The 20,940-nt window shown below is 41.8% G+C and overlaps 1 protein-coding gene across 1 annotated transcript; it reads right to left on the reverse strand.

Moving 5' to 3' along the window:
* Positions 1–579: 579 nt before the first annotated feature.
* On the reverse strand, positions 580–19,612 carry AMH (anti-Mullerian hormone). The gene is made up of 5 exons (XM_073545949.1): positions 19,195–19,612; positions 18,513–18,682; positions 17,960–18,080; positions 12,021–12,165; positions 580–2,293 (listed from the first exon to the last, which is right to left on the reverse strand). Exons 1-5 carry the CDS (start codon positions 19,610–19,612, stop codon positions 1,411–1,413), a joined length of 1,737 nt encoding a protein of 578 aa, XP_073402050.1. The 3' UTR covers positions 580–1,410.
* Positions 19,613–20,940: the final 1,328 nt, after the last annotated feature.

The following is a 20,940-nucleotide window of genomic DNA, read 5'->3' on the forward strand; positions in this document are numbered from 1 at the left end:
GTCTCTACATGTAATCCCACACAATCATGATTATGTTGAGATCAAGGCTCTGTAGGAGCCATATGATGACTTCCAAGAGTCCTTGTTTTTCTTTACACTGAAGTTTGTTCTTTGTCACAATGGCTGTCACCTTACTTATTTGTTCTTTTCCACTTTAAAATTCATTCAGTTGAGTCATGTAATCTTTGAAAATTACATACCTTTATGTTCACTGAAAGGGGTCTCACCAGAATGTTCTATATGATGAAATTACATAGATTTTCCCTCATACTCAGGGAAAAAAACTTCTATCACAATTACTGATTATAATTACGCTGCTCCTGGCAAACCCGGTTGTAATGAAGATCACAATGCAGCCTCATTGATTGTAATCTTATAATATATTAGTTTATTTAGGGTAATATAGGAAAAAGGATAATCGGGTACTGTGCTGTGCTTCAGGGGATTTATAGCAGAATATTCAGTAATAAACTGTAGAATGAAATCTGCAAATCAAAATGGAAGCTGATTCCAATGAAGACTAAAAGTGGAAAAGCGCAGCTGCAAGAATTGAAATCAATTAACTCTTCTAATTATATAATGGAACTGAAATTCCCTGGAGACAGGTTTGTCAAACATATGTAAGTTGATGTACAGTTTGTAAAAAGTAGAGTACTTTTTATTGTGTTTGTGATTATAGTGTGTTTTTTTTTAATTTTGAAGAATACAATAGCATTATAACCGTAATTATAGTTGTTTTCCATTTCATAGTAAATGCTACTAATATGTTTGAATCAGTATTCTAGGCTTGTATTATATTCTTTTTTATTCATTATAGGTTTCCAATCTGTCTCTAAAAATGTTGGCTGTGTTTTTTTTAATACATTGTTCAGAAAAAAAAGCAGGAATCAGGTTGACAACCCTTTTTGGAGTGTAGGCCACAGGGTAAATTTAACATTACTGTAGTGTGTAGGCTTTAACTGAGATGCACAAGTTGGGAATGTTCTTATTAAAGAAGTTCTCCCAGCAAATGTATCCTCCATTCATTTTTAAATATGTATGTTGTGTAGTGTGTATTAAAATATTTACCAGTCTGTGTATTGTTGGTCCTATTCTGGACCACATGACATCGAACCAAACTAACCAGCTCATACAGGGTTTTGTGTGCGGACCAGAAGTCGCTTTCTTTTTCTGAGTCTCTCAGACTTACAAAGGGAAAATAGCATCGCCCCGCACATTAGACCTTGTGTGAGCCAACAAAGCTGCAGAACAGTCACGTGATTCAGAAGTGCACCAGAGAGGAGCTGGAAACCAGAGAAGACAGCAATCGGTAAGTATTTTAATGTACTTCTACTACACTACATATACAGGAGAGCTCCTTTAAATTTACCGTAAAACTGATGATGATGATGATGATCCTACGTATTGTATCTATCTGCAACCACACTCTTTAGCAACCATATTGGGGTACAGGTGAAGTTTAATGCCATTTTCATGTGCCACCATCATCCACTGTTCTTGGTATTGAATAGGTACGCAGCAAGGTGGTCGATCAAGGCCAGATTGTCTTCTCTCCTGGAGCTGGATCAGCAGAATAACATGGGCTTTGTAATCACTTTGGGTCGTCTGTGGGAAGCGGCAAGGCCCCACACAATTATTGATGTTTATTTCTTCTGGGAAATGGATGTCCTTATACTCTTCATATGGTTTTAAGTTAATGGTCAGCTCTTGCAAGCGGCAATGAGGTTTGAGGCCTGCTCCACGGTTCTGTCGTGATAATTTTTTGTGGTCTTGCCAGTAAACACGAATTGTCTGTAAAGTTTTAAGGAGCATCAGTGAATGCAGTTTCCTATGCGGTTTATTAACGACCTGTGGTGACTGCTTCTCATCTACAGATAAATAGCTAACGTTCATGTGGTCATGGCAAGCGTTAATGAGTTTTTGAAGGATTTGGACATGGTCACTGGTTGAAAAAATGTCTTTCATGTCTTCTAGTACCTCTCTTGTCTTTTCTGTTATTCTCTCGAGCTGTGTCCCATTCAGCTTTTCTTGTATTCTTTTAGCCAAGTGATGTTTGCTTCCAGGTAAAAAGAGAAACACAAGCGGTTCTTGAGAGTCCACCAACCACTCCAATGCCTCTATCTCTGTAATATTCAGGAGTTGGGGATGAAGATTACCAGTGCTTTCATCGTTAGGATCAAGGGACACATGGATAGTAGAAGATGGTTTACTGCGAGAGGTCATTAGAAGTGTTGAGAAATGGGATAAGGTTTCCAGAAATCCATCCATAGAATTAAGTATTTCATTGTGAACACTGTAGACATAGACATAGAAACCTGATGTAAATGTTTGGCAAAAGGTAAGCAAGCCAATATTCATATCAGGAAAATAGCACAATTGTCCCTCTATGATTATTACACAAAGTAAAAATCACCGTCACCAAAACATTGAAACTTCCTTAGGAAGGCTATATGTGTATTTGATTTAATTATTGACATTTATGGACTTTGAAAAGATGCACTGAATTTTTACTCTGATTTCAAGCATTTTCGGAGGTCTATTTATAAATATTCACAATTAAAGCCTAGCAGACATCCCCTTTTATTAATGGCACAAATATTGCTGCCATTCTCCCATGTGATGATTATCACATCACTTAATTACAATTACGATTGCCTACTGATATGTCAGTAAGTATACAGTTAGAACACAGTTTGCCTTCTTAGAAGGGTTGTCCTACATAAGGTATTATTTGAAACTCAACAAGGCACCTCAAATAAAGTGTGTTTCAGTAGACGTTGATTACAAATAGTGTGCTCACACTTCACAAAGTAATACTAAAAACATCAAAGTGGTGTTGAACACCGCTGGTAGTGTAAGGAGGTTAAAAACCAAGACTGTAAAATATATATACAGCTCTGGCAAAAATTAAGAGACCACTGCAAAATTTTTAGTTTGTCTGATTTTTCTCTTTATAGGTATATTTTTGAGTAAAATGTAAATTGCGCTTTTACTCTATAAATTACTGACATGTGTCTTTGAATTTCCAAGCACTAAATTTTGTATTTATTTTCAGAAAATGAGAAATGGTCAAAATAACAAAAAAATGCAGTGCTTGCAGACCTCAAATAACGCTAAGAAAACAAGTTCATAATCATTTAGAAACAACAATTCTAATGTTTTAATTCAGGAAGAGTTCAGAAATCAATATTTTGTGGAATAGCCATGATTTTTAATCACAGCTTTCATGCGTCTTGGCATGCTTTCCACCAGTCTTTCACGCTGCTTTTGGATGACCTTATGCCACTCCTGGTACAAAAATTTAAGCAGTTCTTTGTTTGATGGCTTGTGACTATCCATCTTCCTCTTGATTACATTCTAGAGGTTTTCAATGGGGTTCAGGTCTAGAGAATGGGCTGGCCATGACAGGGATTTGATGTGGTGGTCCTTCATCCACATCTTGATTAACCCAGCTGTGTGGCATGTTGCATTGTCCTGCTGGAAAAACCAGTCCTCAGAGTTGGGAAACATTGCCTGAGCAGAAGGAATCAACTGTTTTTCCAGGATAATCTTGTATGCGGCTTGATTCATACCTCCTTCGCAAAGATTAACCTGCCCAATTCCAGCTTTGCTGAAGCATCCCCAGATCATCACCGATCCTCCAGCAAATTTCACAGTGGGTGCAAGACACTGTGGCTTGTACGCCTCTCCTGGTCTCCGTCTAACCAATAGACCAGGTGTTGGGCAAAGCTGAAAATTAGACTCAAGAGAATATTACCTTACTCCAGTCCTCTATATTCAAATCCTTATGGTCTTTGGCAAACTTTAGCCTGGCTCTCCTTTGCTTCTATTTGATGAAGGGGTTTTTCTAGCTTTACATGACTTGAGCCCTGCATCTAGGAGCCTGTTACGAACTGTTCTTGCCATGCACTTCACCCCACCTGCCATTTTCTATTCCTTTTGTTGGTCACTTGATGTCATCCTGCAGTTGCTGAGTGACATTCGAATAAGATGACGGTTATCCCGGTCAGCGTGGAGTAGTTTTCGCCCTCTGCCGGTCTGTAGCTTTGTCGTCCCCAATGTCTGCTGTCTTAGAAATTTTAAGAATGGAGGTAACATGACACTCACTGTATCCCTCTGCTAGTAAAGCCAGAATTGAGCTCTTTTCGTCACTCGACTTTTTTCTTCAACTCCTTTGGCATGGTTAAAAGTTATTTTTACTTTTGGGATATTACTAGCACTTGTTTTGCCATCCAGCTTGTCCTATTGCAAGAGGACTGTGAACACCACAGCAGGGTTTTTAAACTTTCCTCCGGTAAATAATATTTGGTTCAGGTGATCACCTAATCAGAAGCACATTAAGTAGAATGAGGTGTTCTCTGGTTGGAATTCAACTGACACTGAAATGGAATGACTGTCAGACATGTAGAGAAGCTGATTTTTATAAAACTGTGCAGTGATCTCTTAATTTTTGCCAGAGCTGTATATGACACCTTGATTTTTCAGTTGTCTGTTCTCTTCGGTGTCCTTAATTTTTGGTTTATGTTTTTCCATTATATTTTTTTTTTTGTTATTTTTCATTTGTTTACAATATTTTCATTTTTATGTGCCTAATGCTATATATCAATCTTGCACAGTGTTTTATATTTATATAAATATATATATATATATAATCTACTATATAATTGTCTAATTCTGTCTGTCTGTCTGTAATGAAAATCCCGCTTCGCTGATTGGTCGCGCCCGGCCGGCCGCGACCAATCAGTGACCGGCGCAGTCCGGCCGTGATTTGGTGCGGCATTCGAACGACGCACGCCACCGCTATCGTCGTGAGATCTGCAGCACTAGCCGCTGATCTGACTGTTGCCGCGGGTTGAGCGACGCAGCCGGGAGTTGACCGGCGCAGCGCTCAATGTGCGGATGGTACCCAGGGTCTGGAGGAGAGGAGACTCTCCTCCAGGCCCTGGGTACCATAAACCTGTAAAAAATAGAATTAAAATAAAAAAATAGTGATATACTCGCCTCCCGACGGCCCCCGGACTCTTTCCCTCCTCTCACCACGCGCCCGGCATCTTCCGGTCCCAGTAATGCTTTGCGCGAAAGACCGCTGATGATGTCGCGCTCTTGCGAGAGTGACGTCATCTCCGGTCCTTCGCGCTAAGCATTACTGGGACCGGAAGATATGCCGGGAGCGTAGAGAGGAGATCGGGGGTCGTCGGAAGGTGAGAATAACTTTCTTTTAATTTTTTTTGATCTAGAATACCCGATGCGTTAGAATTGGGCCACCATCTAGTATGTGTTTGTGTATATATATATATATATTTTATGTAGGGGCAAAAATTAAATTGGGCACCCATGCTTATACACAGTTTAATGGGGTTCTCCAAAAAAGTGCTAAAATAAATTAAATAAATAATACGCATTTAAGTATTAAATATTTTTCTAAATACTTTCATTTAGCAAATAGGTATGATTTATCTAGTGCACTCTGTCAGTATTCGAAGATGGCAGCCTCCATCAATCACACCCCGTCCTCGATTTCAGGATGGGCTGTGTGAAGCACGAGTCAGAGCAGCGTCCTGTCAGGTATCTTGAGCGTGTATTCCTCTGTTTACCGAACCAGACAGGATGGAGTGGTGCTGGACTGAGTGAATGTGCATTCATGATGTGACTGCCTCTGAAATCTAGGATGGGGTGTAATTGATGGTAGCTGCCATCTTTGAATTTATGAGTGCACTAGGTAAAGTATACCTTTTTGCTAAATGAAGGTATTTAGTAAAATGTTTAATATTTATTTAATATATTTATTTATTTTAGCACATTTCTAAGAGAACTCCTTTAATTGGTTTGAGTAGTCATCATGTGGCTGCTCATATGCGATTTGCACACTTGCCGTATGAAAAATTGGTCCGATTTTCTCGGCCGATAGTCGCAGGAGTGTTCTCCGTATGGTGATCAGTATGTAATCCGTTTGCAATGCGATGATGCGATTTCCTTACATCTAGTGACATCCATATGCAATCCGTGTGCAATGCTATTTTACTATTTTAACGTGAGCTTTTACATACAGCAGTTCTCTGTCATTGACACATCGTTTTAAAACGAAGTATTCTTCAAAACGTGTGTGTGTGTATGTGTATATATACATATATACAGTACAGACCAAAAGTTTGGACACACCTCATTCAAAGAGTTTTCTTTATTTTCATGACTATGAAAATTGCAGATTCACTCTGAAGGCATCAAAATTATGAATTAACACATGTGGAATTATATAATTAACAAAAAAGTATGAAACAACTGAAAATACTGTATGTATTATATTCTAGGTTCTTCAAAGTAGCCACCTTTTGCTTTGATTACTGCTTTGCACACTCTTGGCATTCTCTTGATGAGATTCAAGAGGTAGTCACCGGAAATGGTTTTCACTTCACAGGTGTGCCCTGTCAGGTTTAATAAGTGGGATTTCTTGCCTTATAAATGGGGTTGGAACCATCAGTTGTGTTGTGCAGAAGTCTGGTGGACACACAGCTGATAGTCCTACTGAATAGACTGTTAGAATTTGTATTATGGCAAGAAAAAAGCAGCTAAGTAAAGAAAAACGAGTGGCCATCATTACTTTAAGAAATGAAGGTCAGTCAGTCCAAAAAATTGGGAAAACTTTGAAAGGGTCCCCAAGTGCAGTGGCAAAAACCATCAAGCGCTACAAAAAAACTGGCTCACATGAGGACTGCCCCAGGAAAGGAAGACCAAGAGTCACCTCTGCTGCGGAGGATAAGTTCATCCGAGTCACCAGCCTCAGAAATCGCAGGTTAACAGCAGCTCAGATTAGAGACCAGGTCAATGCCACACAGAGTTCTAGCAGCAGACACATCTCTGCAACAACTGTTAAGAGGAGACTTTGTGCAGCAGGCCTTCTTGGTAAAATAGCTGCTAGGAATCCACTGCTAAGGACAGGCAACAAGCAGAAGAGACATGTTTGGGCTAAAGAACACAAGGAATGGACATTAGACCAGTGGAAATCTGTGCTTTGGTCTGATGAGTCCAAATTTGAGATCTTTGGTTCCAACCACCGTGTCTTTGTGCGATGCAGAAAAGGTGAACGGATGGACTCTACATGCCTGGTTCCCACTGTGAAGCATGGAGGAGGAGGTGTGATGGTGTGGGGGTGCTTTGCTGGTGACACTGTTGGGGATTTATTCAAAATTGAAGGCATACTGAACCAGCATGGCTACCACAGCATCTTGCAGCGGCATGCTATTCCATCCGGTTTGCGTTTAGTTGGACCATCATTTATTTTTCAACAGGACAATGACCCCAAACACTTCCAGGCTGTGTAAGGGCTATTTGACCAAGAAGGAGAGTGATGGGGTGCTACGCCAGATGACTGGGGATATACAGTTTACAACCAGGATGGGGCCAAAATGCGACCACCGCGGCTCTAAACCACTGATGAATGAAGAGATGCTGCCAGCACAGCTTCAGTCACTGCCAGTTTATTTTCCCACGTTCCAGAGTTCAGCGTGGGTCAGACTGTGAGGGAGCGCAACATCAGTGACATCACCGCTATTCACAGAAGCTGTTCTCGCAGCCAGGCTGAACTGCTGTGACCTCAGGACCATGGGAAAATGCCAGTGATGAGGTCACGGCAGTTCAAGCTCAGTGCAGTGTCTTCATAGCAGATCATGAGAAATTCTCACAGTGATCAGCTGTGAATACACTGAGCATGAACTGCGATTCCCTCTTCACTGGCATTTTCCCATGGTACAGAGGTCATCGCAGTTCAGGCTGTGAGGGAACATAGACTCAGTGATGTCACTGCTAGTCACTGAGGCTGTGCTGGCAGCATCTCATTCACCAGTGGTATTTCAGCCGGGACGGTCGCATCTTAGCACCGTCCAGGTTGAAAAGTGTATATCCCTCAGATATGGATTACGGTATGGGACACAACGAAGGATAGGTATGGTATATTGTTACTTTTTATTTTATTTTTATTACAGGAGAACGAGGGCTTCGCCTGGATTAGGTGTGGTTGTAAGTATGGTTTAATTAAGAATAATAAAGGAGTCTGTGTCTTTATTTCAATTAAAGGATTTTTTACTGGGTGACTGTGTTTTCTTTACAATTTGACTATTGGGGTTAGTAATAGGGGCGTCTTATTGACACCTCTCCATTACTGATGTGGCACCCCAGGAATCCGGTTGACACAATGGCATTGCCTCCCTCACAGGGGGTGATGTCAGGCCTGAAGCAAGGAGGGATCCCCTGGCCAGGTATACACAGTATGCAACACAGTTCCTGCTCTGGGCCAGAAGGGGGAGCTCTGAACCCAACTTCAGCGGAGCTGCTCTCTCTGGTCAGGAGGTGGAAGTTAGTTAGAGTTTCAGGGAGTCAGTGCTGGGAACTGGACGAGTGAGGAGCTTGTCTCCAGGCTGGAGTGCATTCTGAGTCAGAGAGGAAGAAAAGTATAGGGAAGCTTGGGAAGCGGAGCGGTGACAAAACTCATCCTAGCGTTCAGCGCTATAACTGGACACCGGAGTCCGTGGCTGCAGCGCACTACGGTCTCATCAGCTAAATCCAGAGGGCAGAAGATTGCAGGTCTTCTGGTCCCCATCACACACTTGAAGGCACAGCAGCAGGTTGGAGCCCGGAAACGCCATAAGGAGCCACACCTGTGAAAGGCTCAAGCTGCCTGCCATGCGGGTAATGTTTACTGACAGACAGTGAGAGGAACAGAGAACTGAGCAGAGCTTTAGGCAGCAAGGACCTCAAATAGAACAGCACAGTAAAGAGGCCTCCAACCCACCTGGCTGAATGGATCCTGAGTGGCTACGGGCTGCCTGAACCTCCATTGTCACTTGTAACCAGTGGTCCGGTCTGCACCTCTATACATTCAGTAAGGGTAAAGGAAACTACAACCCTGCTGTGTCCTCAGATTTGTTTGCTATACCACCTGCCCTATACTACAACCATCATCATCATGTCATCACTTACACATACAGTTGCCCTGGGGCCTAGCTCTACCTGTGGAGAGCTGTAACAACTTGATTGCATCACCATCAGCCCCAGCGGACTCTGAAGTAGTGTCGGCTAACACCTTATTTGCCGAATACCACAGGTGGCGTCACAAACTAATTCCCTTTTAAATCATCCCCTATAAGCTTTATTGAACATTTTCATTGGACGACCAGGGCCACGGACTAAGTCACCTCTGTCGTGACACTTCCCCTTTAAGAACTGCCCGGTACCTAGTAGTACCCCACAGTCCTGGCGGGCGCTCCACTGACCTTGAGGCTTGATGTTTTTAGCCGGGGGGAGGGGGGGCAGGATCCATGGCCCATTTCTAGGCTATTAACATCAGCCCTCAGCTGTCTGCATAGCCATTGCTGGCTCTTAATTATAGGGGAAACCCACACCAACTTTTCGTAAAATAATCTTTTTTTCATTAAATACATGTACAGGATTTTGCACACACACTAAATTGTATCTGTCACTGAAATCTATATACGTATTCTATATGGATTTACTGTATGTAATCCATCTCTCCTATCCTGTCCGTCTCCTATAGTGATTTTACAGAAGACGGCGGATGTATTACCGGCTATTCTTCTATATATCTCTCTCAGCAATATATATATATATATATATATATATATATATATATATATATATATACAGTGGGGAAAAAAAGTATTTAGTCAGTCAGCAATAGTGCAAGTTCCACCACTTAAAAAGATGAGAGGCGTCTGTAATTTACATCATAGGTAGACCTCAACTATGGGAGACAAACTGAGAAAAAAAAATCCAGAAAATCACATTGTCTGTTTTTTTTTTCATTTTATTTGCATATTATGGTGGAAAATAAGTATTTGGTCAGAAACAAAATTTCATCTCAATACTTTGTGATATATCCTTTGTTGGCAATGACAGAGGTCAAACGTTTTCTGTAAGTCTTCACAAGGTTGCCACACACTGTTGTTGGTATGTTGGCCCATTCCTCCATGCAGATCTCCTCTAGAGCAGTGATGTTTTTGGCTTTTCGCTTGGCAACACGGACTTTCAACTCCCTCCAAAGGTTTTCTATAGGGTTGAGATCTGGAGACTGGCTAGGCCACTCCAGGACCTTGAAATGCTTCTTACGAAGCCACTCCTTCGTTGCCCTGGTGGTGTGCTTTGGATCATTGTCATGTTGAAAGACCCAGCCATGTTTCATCTTCAATGCCCTTGCTGATGGAAGGAGGTTTGCACTCAAAATCTCACGATACATGGCCCCATTCATTCTTTCATGTACCCGGATCAGTCATCCTGGCCCCTTTGCAAAGAGAAACAGCCCCAAAGCATGATGTTTCCACAACCATGCTTTACAGTAGGTATGGTGTTTGATGGATGCAACTCAGTATTCTTTTTCCTCCAAACACGACAAGTTGTGTTTCTACCAAACAGTTCCAGTTTGGTTTCATCAGACCATAGGACATTCTCCCAAAACTCCTCTGGATCATCCAAATGCTCTCTAGCAAACTTCAGACGGGCCCGGACATGTACAGGCTTAAGCAGTGGGACACGTCTGGCACTGCAGGATCTGAGTCCATGGTGGCGTAGTGTGTTACTTATGGTAGGCCTTGTTACATTGGTCCCAGCTCTCTGCAGTTCATTCACTAGGTCCCCCCGCGTGGTTCTGGGATTTTTGCTCACCGTTCTTGTGATCATTCTGACCCCACGGGGTGGGATTTTGCGTGGAGCACCAGATCGAGGGAGATTATCAGTGGTCTTGTATGTCTTCCATTTTCTAATTATTGCTCCCACAGTTGATTTCTTCACTCCAAGCTGGTTGGCTATTGCAGATTCAGTCTTCCCAGCCTGGTGCAGGGCTACAATTTTGTGTCTGGTGTCCTTTAACTGCTCTTTGGTCTTCACCATAGTGGAGTTTGGAGTCAGACTGTTTGAGGGTGTGCACAGGTGTCTTTTTATACTGATAACAAGTTTAAACAGGTGCCATTACTACAGGTAATGAGTGGAGGAAAGAGGAGACTCTTAAAGAAGAAGTTACAGGTCTGTGAGAGCCAGAAATCTTGATTGCTTGTTTCTGACCAAATACTTATTTTCCACCATAATATGCAAATAAAATGAAAAAAAAACAGACAATGTGATTTTCTGGATTTTTTTTTCTCAGTTTGTCTCCCATAGTTGAGGTCTACCTATGATGTAAATTACAGACGCCTCTCATCTTTTTAAGTGGTGGAACTTGCACTATTGCTGACTGACTAAATACTTTTTTTCCCCACTGTATATGTGCGGGTGTGTCACTGACATCTATATATATATACTGCTCAAAAAAATAAAGGGAACACTACACAATATAATCTATTCTATGTATATATATCTATTGTATTCTAACCTGTCAGTGTGATTTTACTATACACCACACATGAATTCCCAGCTCGTCAAAGGACACTGGTGCATATTTCTCGCAAGTCACATGGATGGTCCGTGGGGTGTGCGATTTTTTTTTCTCGCACCCATAGACTTGCATGGCGAGTCTCGGCCGATGTACACAGCATACTGCGATTTCACTTGCACGTATAATATGACCGAGAAAAAAAATGGTGATGGGAGCTGCCCCATAGATTAACAGCAGTCCGAGTGCTATGCGATGTTTTATCGTATAGCACTCGTCCGTATTCCTCGCTAGTGTGATTCCGGCCATACAGTCACATGCAGACTAGCTGCTCTTCCTAATTTGCTCATTGTTCAGTGAAATACTACATCCTCTGCTTAATTAAGAGAAGCTAGTCAGTTTGTGACCGAAAGTAGTGGTCATGTGATTACTGCTAGAACCTGCAAGCAGTGATGAATCCTGACAGTGAGTATATTACACGCTGTTAGAATTGGGAATTTCTTTAAGTAAAATCAACATTAAAACTATAACATTGATCACTTACATATGATTGTACTATTAGATACTATATTAATGCTGTAAATGAGAAGGTTATTACCATTAACATTTTCTAACTAAAATAAAGAAAAATGGTTCATATACTTACCTGGTGACTGAGAGAGTGTGATCAGACTTACTAATGGGAACACTTTGGCTTAACACCATAAATATGACAGGTGTAATCTTGGTAAAGCACCTTTTATCAATGCCAAACAAGTGTGATGCAGCTTCTGTAGTTGAAAGAGCAGATCCTAATAATGAAAAGAAACCAGAAACCACTTTTATCATTCTCTGATATCAAGCTACCTTCAGTTGTAAGCATAAAGCCCACCCTTACCCATTAAATAGCTATCGGTCAAAAGATGGTTCAGTTGTCCTCTCCCATGGAAAGAATTGATTACCCTGCCGAATGCTACTGTGTTCTCTATGAGAAAGCCACCGTAAGATATCCCTGGCGGAAGCTTATCTCTTGAGAATGAAAGAGACGCCAGATTTTTAACTCCCCAGAAGATGTCAGGGGCCCTTATATATATTAGATGGTTGGAGTCCGTCGATATCAATGGGTTTGGCCAACATTGGTCTAATGTGAATGGGGGACTTAAGTGAAACATTTGACATTATCTGGATTTCCGCATTATTTGCTATTAAAGTGTCTGATTGTTAAATAAAGCACAGTTATAGACAAATACAATGTAACTAAGCTGATCACACAAACTGTAATACTATTCATAACTTTTATTGGGTACAATTTATGAAGCATCCACAGGGTAGGGAGAAAAATATACGGTTACAGACTCGCTGACTGGTTAGGCTGGTTTCACATTAGCGTTATTTTGCGCAGCGCGTCCATGTGCATGCGTCATGCGTACCTATGTTTAACATGGTGGGCGCATGGTCTAGCGTTTGCATGCGTTCGTATGCGTTTTTGTGCGAATGCGTCTTTTCAAGGTGTGCATCTAGGGGCGCCAGACTCAACCTGTTGTATTTTTAGGTCCGCCGAAAGGCGTCAAAAAAACACTTGCGCACGGAATGCGACAAAATAACGCATTACAGTCTATGGGAACGCAGGCGTGCGCATGGACATGCGTTCGTATGCGTTTTCGTGCGCATGCATTTATGGTGTTAAAATGTGTAGACACTGGTTTTAACCCCTAGAGAATGAATGCGCATAAAAACCGCAAACGCATGCAAAAACGCATGATGCATTTTTTTGCATGCGTTTCTATTGCGCACAATGCGCTGCGCAAAAAAACACTAATGTGAAATTAGCCTTAACGTGAACCATGTCTCATGGCAAACAACTTTCAGGAGACTTGTTATAAACACGCACGAAACTTGAACAGGCTAGGAAAGTATTGCTAAAGTCCAGGGTTTACATTTATCCACACTTAGATACATTTTCTACAAACAGCCTGGAAGCATTGTGATCACTGAGGGAACAGTAATAAAAAAGTTAATCAAAACATTTTACAAGAAAATGTTAGAGAGCAGTTCTGGATCCCAAGTTGGAAAATCGGTTTTAAAATACAATGAATCGGAGCACATTAGTAAATCACCCAAAGAATAGATTAAAAAGAAGAGTTGTCTTCTGGAATTGTCATGGCCTGAACCTAACTGTATCAAGATGCTGTGGCATGCAAGGCATCCCAGAAATATTTCTGAAAGGAAACAAATTTGCAAGGAGGAATAATCCAAAATTCCTCCTTAAGTTTGTGCATCTTATTTATCTTATCTTAGCTACAGAAAATGGAAGTGATTGCTGCTAAAGATTCACGGGACCATTTCATTTTCCCACTTACTATTTACTCAATTTGCTTTATAACATATTAGCAGTGCCGAGTATTGTCTAGTTAGATTGTGTTAGATATTAGTTCGGCACTTCCGCGTCATGGCTTTTTCCTGTACTGCTACAGGTGATGGACTGGTCTCAACCTATGTGCACACATGGGAGAGTTGTAAATCAACTAGAATGGCACTGGGATAAGTAAGCCAGAGGTCTGGACTTGACTTTGCATATTGACCCAGGTCAGAGCTTCAAGCTATACTTTCTTTGTAATGCCAGAGCTTTTCAGAAAAAAATATACCTGGATGCAGTCATGCTGCCTGTGGTTTGGGCAGCATAGATCAGTTGACAATTTCCCTTTAAGTCCCCTATAAACATTAGACTAACATTAAATGAACCTGCTTGGCTCACAGTATGTATGGGTGACATTCGACTCTCATCATCTGCCGGAGGAGATAAGGACCTGGCATGTTTTTTTAGGATTGCCAATCTTTTGTTCTTGGTGCAATAAGCCAACTTTAGAGGAGTCTTGCAGTTACTCTTTTATAGAGAACACAGGAGCACTTGGCAGATTGAGTGCTCCTGTGTATGAAGAAGTCAGGAGAGACAGCTGCTGGTTAAACGATTGACCAAACCATTGTTTGGCCAACAGCTATCTGTTGCTTATGGCGACCCTTAAAATAGGACTAAACATTATTAGAAATACAGAAGATAATTCTTACTTTTATTGTCATCAGTATATACGGTGGAAGCGGCTTCAAGATCACCTTGATCCAGACTGTCCTGTCATTTTCAATGTTTATATATCATATATATATGACAGTAAACCACTACTCTTCTAGAAGACCAGATTTCGCTGCAATTTTGGGTGACCATCTCAAAAAGTAAGTGTATTTAAAGGGAACCTGTCACTACAAACATGGAGTAAAACCAGCAGGCACCATGTTATACATAAGGGGGAGCTGAGCAGATGGATATATAGTTTCATGGGAAAATAATCAGCATATCCAGTGATTTAATCCAGTGGTCCCCAACCTTTTTTGCACCAGGGACCGGTTTCAAGCAAGACCATTCTTCCATGGCCCGGCAGGGCGGGGATGGAGGTGTGGCAGGAGCGGGGCTTTGGTCATAAGGGGGCGGGGCTATGGACATTGTTGGAGTGTAGCAGTGCATACTTATAATTAAATAACATTTATAATGTGACTCAACTCACCATAGGTTTTGAATGAGTGCTCCATCACCCCCTTCTCCCCATCATTGCCTTCACCCCATCACTCCCCTCTCCCCATCATTGCCTTCACCCCATCACTCCCCTCTCCCCATCATTGCCTTCACCCCATCACTCCCTTCTCCCCATCATTGCCTTCACCCCATCACTGCTGTCTCCCCATCATTGCCTTCACCCCATCACTCCCCTCTCCCCATCATTGCCTTCACCCCATCACTGCCGTCTCTCCATCATTGCCTTCACCCCATCACTCCCCTCTCCCCATCACTCCCTTCTCCCCATCACTGCCGTCTCTCCATCATTGCCTTCACCCCATCACTCCCTTCTCCCCATCATTGCCTTCAGCCCATCACTCCCCTCTCCCCATCATTGCCTTCACCCCATCACTCCCTTCTCCCCATCATTGTCTTCACCCCATCACTGCCGTCTCTCCATCATTGCCTTCACCCCATCACTGCTGTCTCCCCATCATTGCCTTCACCCCATCACTCCCTTCTCCCCATCATTGGCTTCAGCCCATCACTCCCCTCTCCCCATCATTGCCTTCACCCCATCACTCCCTTCTCCCCATCATTGCCTTCACCCCATCACTGCCGTCTCTCCATCATTGCCTTCACCCCATCACTGCTCTCCCCATCATTGCCTTCACCCCATCACTCCCCTCTCCCCATCATTGCCTTCACCCCATCACTCCCTTCTCCCCATCATTGCCTTCACCCCCATCACTGATGTCTCTCCATCATTGCCTTCACCCCATCACTGATGTCTCCCCATCATTGCCTTCACCCCATCACTGCTGTCTCCCCATCATTGCCTTCACCCCATCACTCCCTTCTCCCCATCACTGCCTTCACCCCATCACTGCCGTCTCTCCATCACTCCCCTCATGGCCTTCTCCTCATGTCCCCATCTCCTCCAGGGCCAGGCTACACAAACACAGACAAACACACACACACACATAGACACACACACACATACATACACACACACACACATAGACACACACACATACACACACACACATACATAGACACACACACATAGACACACACACACATACATACACACACATACATAGACACACACACACATACATACACACACATAGACACCAGGGCTGTGGAGTCGGTAAGCCAAACCTGCGACTCCGACTCTGACTCCTCAATTTCCCTTACACCGACTCCGACTCCACGACTCCGACTCCCACACATATTGCTTATATTTAAGTGAAAAATTTATTGTAGTACAATGTGAACCTCAGACATTTAATCATTTTTATGATCCAATAATCAAGATATTTAGATAGAACAGAATATATATTGGTGTACTACCCGGTTTTCATTCTTTTTGGTACAGATACGATATGGATAGACAGATATGGATAAATGGATAGATAGAGCAGATTTCTAATCTGCTTTTGCTATTGAAAACATTATCTATGAGCTCAAAAACCTTTCAGGTGATGCAGTTTTTTAAAAAGATGATCAGCTTTTGCAGCTGAAAAATGTATCCTCAAAAAACACAGGAAAAACGCTGTGCGTGAATGTAGCCTTAGATCAGGAATAGAACAGTCATTTATAGGACATTTCATAACTTTCTCAAACTCCTATAAAAAAAATATTCAGCACATCCTGCATTGAATTACTGTACCCAATTTATTATATATTTTAGGAGTCGGAGTCGGTCCATTTTATACCGACTCCGACTCCGACTCCACCAAAATGAGCACCGACTCCGACTCCACGACTCCGACTCCACAGCCCTGATAGACACACACACATACATACACACACACACATACACACACACACACACACACATACAGTACATACACACACACACACACACATAGACACACACACACATAGACACACACACACATACATAGACACACACACACACATACATACACACACACACATACATACACACACAGACACACATACACACACACACATAGACACACACACACATACACACACACACACATACATACACACACAGACACACACACATACATACACATAGACACACACACATACATACACACACATACACACACACACATAGACACACACATAGACACACATACACACACACACACACACACACACATAGACACACACACATACACACACACACACACATAGACACACACACACACACACACATAGACACACACACATACATACACACACACACATAGACACACACACACATACACACACACACAGACACACACACATACACACACACAGACACACACACACACACACACATACATACACACACACACATAGACACACACAGATACACACATACACACACCACCTCTCACCTGCCCGCCGCCCGCGCTTCCTCGCTCTGACACAGCAGCGGCCGCGCTCTCCTCTCTGTGTCAGTCAGAGACAGGAAGCGCGGGCGGCGGGCAGGAAGCTGGACGCAGTGGACGGGTCCTTGCAGCTCCGCTCCTGCTATTCCCTCTTGCAGGCAGCGGAGCTGCTTGGATCGCTCCCTGGCCGCCGCTAAGAACTGCTGCGCGCCGCCCCTGCCCCCGCTACGCCACTGACCGCCCCTGGCTCCCCTTGTGTCCGCGGACCGGCAAGGGCACTGCAGCGGCCCGGTGCTGGGCCGCGGACCGGCGGTTGGGGACCCCTGATTTAATCAACTAAACCTTTGCTATTTCTGGGCTTTTCAGTCCAGATGGTGGCAGTATCACTCATTGACAGCTATCTTTATATACACATTTATACAAAGAAAGCTGTCAGTCACTGATAGAATCATCCACTGGACCGAAAATCCCAGAGAGATAAGAGGTTTAGATGATGAAAACACTGGTTATACCCAGTCTTTTCCCACAAAACTATATATCAATCTGCTCAGCTTCCCCTGCTCTATAACAGATTGGACTGCATTTTCATGGTGTCAGGTCCGTTTTAGAAGTAGATGCTATACAGATGTATAAAACTATATCTGTACAATCTATGTAACAAATTAGAAAACATGGGCCTCCAAAAATACATACACATCTTACCATCTGAATATGTTTTCACTTGAAAGGATGTGTTAAGTCTTAGGTCTTCTGGATCAATGCTCATCACCTCTTCACTCAGCCTGACAACCAGGTAGTGAGTTTCTGATGACAAGCAAACAACCTAAATGAACAAATAATCATTAGAGGAGCAGAACTTTCCAGCTATGGGAGATAAATAGCCCAGAAATTACATCCAACTTGCAAATGTATCATTTTATACTTGACACAACTTTCACTCTTACTTTCATTGTATTTTATTATTTTTGGACCAGAAAAAAAAATAATTTACAGGATAACTAAAAAAAAGGAAACTCTATACTAAATATGCTTCAGATATGTTTGCCAGAGGTTGCACAAATTGATGTAGAAGTACATCCCAAAGATTTGATTTATATGAGGCCCCAACTGATTGATTTCCAAATGAGAAAGAAAAAAGCTTTAGAAAAAAAATATCCAGGAGGTCATAGAGACCTTAAACAATTTTGTGTAAAGAACACTGCACAAAGTATTACAGTCCCAATGTATCAAGTACTCCAAAAACATTTTTTCTTACCTGTTTTTTTGGAACAGCTTCACCTGTTATCATGACTTTTGATTCCATTGTGAGGTTGTGTGCATCAGGATAAAATACAGCTATGAGTGAGTGCAAGTGCGGAAGAAGAGGGGCAACCTGTTGATTTACTGTTCCTTGAAATTGGAACCTGGCCCCAGTATCCCAGTCCACTGTAGGTTAGACAAAAACGGTTTGCGTTACTATTAACAAATGGAAAATAAAACACAGGGCCCTAATTCATCACTTGTTTTTTAAGTCACTTTTCTTTTTTTGTCTTGTGGCATTCATTGCTGTTTTAGTGCCCATTCTTCAAAATGGCAAATGTGGTTTATGAATTTTGCAACTTTGATGAATCAGGTGAAAACATTTGAAAGCCCTAAACTCTGTACACAATATCAAACATAAAAAGGTAGATAAATTAGGCTTAAAAAGAGCACAAATGAAAAGATAAAAATGGAGCAAAACAATAAAAACTCAACAAAAACCAGGTGCAAATACAATAATGATGACTGATTGAATATATCTCTATAGACATAATTAGAAAAGACAATGACAGACCCAGTGTTGAAGTTCACAAAAAACTCTAGGAGTGTTATTACTGTTCTTGAACTAGGTAGGTATTATCGATCAACTGGGGAAGTTTATATGCTTTTTGAAATGAACCCACTTTTTGTGAACCCACCTTTTTGAAGATGAAGGACAACAAGCTGTTTCCCTTCTGGATCTGTAATGGTTTCTGCAAGTTCTTTGAAGGCTTCTCTATCTGCAACCTGTACCTCATCTGAGCATATCCCAAATGATGCAAGATCTTCCCATTGCTTTTGTTTCACTTTGTCCAGAAAATTAATCTCATACTGTCTCAGAATCCCATGGGTTTCTAGGTTTCGCCATCCAGTGCCTACATTTCCTCCACATCCTGATCTTGCAAATGGTGTATCCTTAGGGTTAACATGATCACCTTGCGACAGGTCTTCCATCAAGGCTAGACGCCTCTCCTCATCTATCTGTGTTACATCTCTTCCCCTCTCAATAACATTACTAGGCAGTGTCTGGCCCAAAAATGGAAACAAAAAGCACAAACAAATGTGAAAAATCCCCATCACTGTTTGTAAAAACAACGAGGTGGAAATGTCCAGCGTCGCACCACTATTAAGAGCCTGTTTCTTTAAATATGTCCTAGGTCAGAGGCATCTTTAAAAAGACTACTTTCCAATTAGGCAGCTTAGTTGGTACTGGCACACCCTTGATACTTTTGTTGCGAAAGAGTATGCTGGCAGGAACGATACAAAAGGGAGGCATGTTCTCTTGTTTTGGCCAAAGCCTAAACCTTGAACAAACTGTGGGATGTCTATTCCCAACCGGACTTCTCCCATGTGTATGTTTTTTTTTATTCCAGATGGGATAGGATCTCTAGCAGTGTATTTTTAGACTCCTGCTTCTGTGAAAGAATCTCCTGTACCTTAGCCTTGAACATGGTCAGGACAACAAAACCTTTATTGAAGGCACTTCATCTATCAATGTGCTGGCTTTGTGTTTGAATGCCAAAAAGAGGTCAAACATGCAATATATGTTTAATACAGAACGGTAAATATGTGAGAACCATCTGCAATCAGATATTAAATGTAGCCTATAATATAAGAGTGGTGACCTGGTAAGACTTTTCGCTAGACAAATGTTTAGAATGAAATACATTTTCTCCTATAATAATTCAATAGATTTTTCTGGACACAAGGTAAACGTAAACTTTTAACCTCAAAGGGGGTAAATGTACCAATTGTTCATTAAATTATATGAGCAGCAGTGCAGCTCATACAGCTTTTACTCAAACCAATGAATGAGTCGATACATATGGGAATCTCTTATAGAATATAAGTCTGTGATCTTTAAAGAAACAAAATCTGGTGCCTTACTGTATAAAAAAAATTAGGAAAATGCTCAGAATCTGTTGTTAGTCCCCTCCAATTTTGATTGTTTTTCGTTGGAAAAGATGATCGTAGAAAGCAGACTTATAGAGGTGATAGTTCTCATCATAAATTGCTTAAATCAAATTTTTTGTTAGATGTGTTTTTAGAAAATTTTGCAGTTTTTTTATTTTACGATCTTTATTAAAAAACAACAGCAAACATTTGTTGCGCATTCTCACAATGGACTTGCGCACATTTTGGCACTAAGGTAGTCAGTTTGGTATTCTTTCTGTAAGGCTGGTTTTACACTTGCCGTGTTTTTGCTGGCGTTTTTGCAGCCCCGATGCATTTCTATGGGGCCGCCAAAATTAGAAGGAGGGCTGTGCTCTTTATGGCTGTGAGGGCCGTATTTGCGGCCGTGAAAAAATATAGAGCTTGCTTGATATTTTTCACGGCTTATGGACATGGCCGCAATGCATTTCAATGGTACCGCAAAAACAACAGTAGCTTGTTTTTGGGTACAT

Source organism: Dendrobates tinctorius, unplaced genomic scaffold (assembly GCF_039654945.1).
Source record: "Dendrobates tinctorius isolate UK_male_01 unplaced genomic scaffold, ASM3965494v1 ptg000011l, whole genome shotgun sequence".
In the NCBI taxonomy this organism is placed as follows: domain Eukaryota; kingdom Metazoa; phylum Chordata; class Amphibia; order Anura; family Dendrobatidae; genus Dendrobates; species Dendrobates tinctorius.

Coding starts and splice junctions, on each gene's coding strand:
- AMH (XM_073545949.1), bottom strand. CDS start 19,612: ATGGGGATTTTTCACATTTGTTTGTGCTTTTTGTTTCCATTTTTGGGC. Junction 18,683..19,194: donor TGTCCTTCATCTTCAAAAAG/GTGGGTTCACAA, acceptor TCTAACCTACAG/TGGACTGGGATACTGGGGCC. Junction 18,081..18,512: donor AAGCTGTTCCAAAAAAACAG/GTAAGAAAAAAT, acceptor TTGTTCATTTAG/GTTGTTTGCTTGTCATCAGA.